Source organism: Meleagris gallopavo, chromosome 1, assembly GCF_905368555.1.
Source record: "Meleagris gallopavo chromosome 1, MGAL_WU_HG_1.1, whole genome shotgun sequence".
NCBI lineage: Eukaryota > Metazoa > Chordata > Aves > Galliformes > Phasianidae > Meleagris > Meleagris gallopavo.
Window position 1 is genome coordinate 4,252,804 of NC_139404.1, and position 4,613 is coordinate 4,257,416.

A 4,613-nucleotide genomic window follows, 5' to 3' on the forward strand; every position below is an offset into this window, starting at 1 on the left:
TACAGGGCTCTTTAAGACATGACATATATTATGTATGAGGCTTTAGAACAACCAGCTGAATCAGAGATGATGGAGAACATGAAAGCAATACAGTAGTGTTCCTTCCTATAGCACTTTGTTAAGTGTGACAAGAGATAGGAGACTGAAGCCAAATAACATTGTAGTGGGAAACTGTTTTCCCAAGAGAATCCTAAAGAATGTAATGGTAAATATGATTTTTAAAATTATTGAGAGACTAAAAGTTCCTTAAAAGAAATCTGGAAAATGTTTTAGGCTATATTAATCTGTATGATCAGAAAATCACTACCTAGTTATCATCAATAATCAGAGCCGATCCTAACTCAGCTGAGCACTGGGCTTCCCTTTAGACAACTTAGAGGATCTTTGTGTTAACTCCAGAAGCTAAATTCAAAGGACCAAGAGACAAAATTCAAGACAGTTTAGGAAACCAGCTATGATGTCAACATTTCAGAGATCTAAACCAGGTCAAGAGCAGTATACCTCATGCCCTGGACCACACTTTGTCCACTCTGCTCACCCACACTGCTGAGAGCAGTGCTCCCTGAGAACAGCCTTTGTACGTTGGGGTTTGGCTGCCATCAATTCCAGTTCCAATCAAAGCACCTCAGAAATGCGGCGTTTCCACCGTGCAGTGGGACTGCAGGAGTTCCCTGAATCTACCTGCACTTTTTCCTACTTCATTGCCACGAAGCACGAAGCACGATTTCTTATAACAGCCCGGCTTTGTTCTTATCCCCTTTTTCCATCTCCACCTTAGGAGTTTCTGACCTTACTAAACAAACTGAGTTTTGCAGCCATCTTATTTAGACTTGTGTCTATGAGTGACCTGATACTGCACAGAACCAGCCCTCAGACCTGACAGCACTGCTCACATGCGGGAGGAAAGCCCAAGCTCTGAGGCAGCTGGAAGCAGCCCCGAGGCTGACATGTACCCTGAACACGGTGGCACCCCCAAGCCCAGAAACAACCCCAGAGCTGGGCTGCCCCTGCCAGAGCAGCAATTGTCCATGAGGATTTTGGACACTCTGTCTCCCCCACAGATGGGGCCACAACCCAGCACAGCCTGGATTGGCCCACATGGAGGAAGGTCTGGGAAGTCAACGGAGAGGAAGGAACCCTGTGGTTGAGGTCTCTACCTCTGCCCACTTCAGGAAAAGCAGCAACAAATGAAGCCGACAAATGAGTATGAGGTCACCCAGCTTTATGGTGTTGGCTGCTGGGGACCAGAGCCAGCAGTTGGGAATGGACCACGGCTTCTCCTACGCAGATCTTTGATGCTGGCTGTGGTGATGTTTGTTCCGAAGATGGACTCGGAAGTGTCTCGGTGTTTGGCATGGCTCCTGCTGATGGTCTCTTCAGAGCCGGCTGTGGGAATTTGAGGCCTAACGACCTACTGGGAGACGGCTTCGTGTGCGGGACCGTCTTTGCTGTCTGGGCTGTTGCCTGTCTTCAGGCAGCGAGGACTCCCTCGAGGGCATCTGCCTGTTGCCACGTTGTTCTCTGGGCCGGCTCTGTGTACTTGAGGCCCGATGGTGTAATGGGGAGCGGCTTCGCGTCCGGCCAGACCGCCGCCGCCTGGGACGCACAGTGTGAGCAGCTGCTGGGGACTCTGTGCAAGACCCCGACGCCCTCTGTCTGGTGGAGGCCTGCGAGCTGCTCTCAGCACCTGGGGCTGGTGTCCGTCTGTTCCTTTGGCGTCCTCGGCGCTGCCCAGAGGAATCCTGATCCTCTTGTGGAAGTGGGCAGAGCTCCGACTCGGGCTCACTGGGATGGCCACTGTGTCCAGGCAGCTGGGAACCGTGTGACGGGCCCAATGCTGCCTGGCTGGTGGATCCGGAGCTGATGTTCTCAGGCACTGAGGAGCTATGGGATGGCCTCAGTCCCTCCTGGCTGGCAGTGCTGGGGCCAGCGAGCTCCATGTTTGTGCTGGAGGCTGTAAGGGAAGGCAGGAAAGTCAGCAGGGTGAACCTGCAGCCCCAAGCTGGGACAGGCTCTCATCGCTCACAGAGCACAGAGACTCTGGCAAGGCCGCCCTGAGCTCCCAGTGCCAGCCCTTGCCTGGAACCAGCCCAGGGACACACAGCTGTTTGCATCTTACCAGTGCCCAGGCCAGCACAGCTGTCGCACTCCCAGCTGTCTGTGGTGTCATCCAAGGAGGAGCAGCGCCGGTGAGTGCCTTGAGCAGCACAGGAGTTGCACAGGATCAGCTGCCAGGGCCTGGGGAAGAAAAAGGGACTGTGGCTATGAGGACAAAGGGAACCAAGCCAGGGAGTGCCCAGCACATCTCTGGTGCTCAGTCCTCAGTGCTCAGTCAGGGGAAACCCCCCCCCAAGCTGTGTTGAGGCTGAGATCCTCTGTAGAGCCCCAGAGAACTGCTGAGGTAACTCACCCCACACTCTCTGCCTGCTCCCTTCCTCTTGGGTTAAGGCACTTGCTGACATCACAGCGCCTGTGCCTCTCTCGCAGTGATGCATATGCATCATTGTCCTCCCATGATGGTGGTCTGCCGGAGAAAGGAGAGAAAGTGATGAGCCCCCAGTGCCCCTGGCATAAGGCAGATCCAGGAAATCCTTGCTCATTCACAATGAGCCCGCTTCCAGTTTTTCCACGAATCCCCAACCAGCGCTTTAGGACTGCAAAGGGCTAGGTCTGTGGAGACAGTCGCTGGGCAGGCCCAGTGCTCGAGCCCTAGTATCTGCCTAGTTGGCAGAAAGACACTCACCGGGATGTGATTTGTATCCCCAGGATGGTCATTTCATAGCAGAATTTTTTATTGTCTCTGCAGATGGGACACCGGAAACACATAATGCCAGCACACCTAGCCTGTCCCTGCAGGAGAAGCAGAAGCAGTGTAAGTGTGATCAGGGCCTTGTGCAGCTGAGCACCAGCCATGCCTGTAGCAGGAGTCCTCCTACCTGGATACAGCCCCGGTGGAACCAGGCATGTTTACACACTGGACAAACCATGGTGTGGTAAGACAAGGTGTCCCCCACAGGCTCAAAGCAGATGAGGCAGTTGATGTCCTGTGTTGGAACTGCTTCTCCTGCCTGCTGAGGGCGGTGCTCCCAGCAGTAGGACCTGAGGGAAAGTGGAAGAAGGGATGGGCACGGTGAGAAGTGCTGCAAGGAGGGCAGAGGATCAGGAAGCAGCCCCAGGCCTTGGCTCTGGCAGCCTGCTGGGAGGTGTCTCTGTGGATTTCTCACTGGCTTGCCTAATGCTGACAGCCTTACCTGCGTGGCCCATAGAACTGGGTAACACATTCCCCATCCATGGCGCAGGGCAGATGGAAGCTTCGTTCACAACCGCTCTCTGCGCAGCTGATGGCAGCCCCCCTCTCGCCACAGACAAAGCATTGCTGGAAAGAAAGAGCAGAGCAGAACCATCAGTGGCAGGCTCAGGGTCTCCGTGGCCGGCCTTGCTCCTCCGGACAGGGCACAGGATGTGGGCACTGCTGGGTCACACTCTACAAAGATGCTTGGTAGACAGGGCTCATATCCTACAGCAGGACTTTGTTCTGGAGCTGTTTGGAAGGGCCACGACTGCTCTCTTTGGGTCCAGACTAAGATGGTATGAACCTGTCTTGGCACAAAGCACCCCACTCCACTCAGGTCCTCACCTTCTGGTTTGCATATTTGCATGCACGTCTGATAGAAGCAAGGGGGAGGCGCACAGTTTCCCCTCGCGGGGATCCTTCTTCAAAACGGATGGTGGCAAATGTCTGTAGGAAAGAAAATGGCGGAATCTTATTAGGAGAGAAAGGAAAGGAGTATCCCTGGCAGGAATTTGGAAGGAGCCCATGGGGGAACTCACCAAGCAGAACTCATGGACGTGAATTCCACTGTCTGCAAATGTGCGCCCGCAGATGTTTGGGTCAACATCCACCCGGCCACACAGCACACATGCTGGAGAGGAGAGAACAAATGTGAGCTGCAGTGAGCACCTTGTGGGGCCAGGTGTCCCTGAGGACTATCCCCAGCATTCTGCTCCATGCCTGCCATGCTGGCTGGAGGCAGGGTAGTAGAGGGGAAGGGGCCGCAGCAGGTCCAATGGTGCCAGCAGGCTGCCACAGCCCAAGCTGGAACCATTGCCAGGGAGCAGAGAGAACTTGCCCCGTGGTGGCTGGGGAGTCCCTGCCTGCCCCTTCCTCCTCTCTCAGCCTCAGGCAGATCAACAGAACTGCTCTGCCCTGTGGCGGAAGCTGAAAGCAAGGATACTTTGCTCTCACCTGGCTCCCCTGAGTCAGGGGCCTTCCGTTTTCCACTGGACATAGTGCGTAACAACAGCGAGCACTAGGAGAGTTCTTGCTCTCTCTGCGCCTCACCAGGCCGCACTGGTGCTCGGCCTGAGCCCGGCAGCCTTTGCTCTGCTCCAAGCTTCACGCGTCACAATGGCCGCTTTGTGACACCCACTGTGACATCATAGTCACCACCTCACTGGGGGTGTGGGCATGAGTCCCCAGGCAAGAGAGAAATTCTGGCAGGCATCACAGACTGAGGTCCCAGTGCTGCCATGCAGCAGCGGAGAAGGATGGCTTGCTAGCACTGCTCCCCCGGCCTGAGCCAGGAGCAGAATTGTCCCTTGGCCAAGGCTGC

At 55.1% G+C, this 4,613-nt stretch overlaps 1 protein-coding gene across 1 annotated transcript; it reads right to left on the reverse strand.

The window, feature by feature from the left end:
- Nucleotides 1-529: 529 nt before the first annotated feature.
- Nucleotides 530-4,289, reverse strand: LOC104912032 (E3 ubiquitin-protein ligase PHF7-like). Its single transcript, XM_031552711.2, has 9 exons — nucleotides 4,247-4,289; nucleotides 3,832-3,923; nucleotides 3,638-3,739; nucleotides 3,252-3,376; nucleotides 2,937-3,099; nucleotides 2,744-2,850; nucleotides 2,411-2,524; nucleotides 2,120-2,238; nucleotides 530-1,954 (listed from the first exon to the last, which is right to left on the reverse strand). The coding sequence occupies exons 1-9, from the start codon at nucleotides 4,287-4,289 to the stop codon at nucleotides 1,404-1,406; spliced, it is 1,416 nt and encodes a 471-aa protein (XP_031408571.2). The 3' UTR covers nucleotides 530-1,403.
- Between the last annotated feature and the right edge of the window lie 324 nt (nucleotides 4,290-4,613).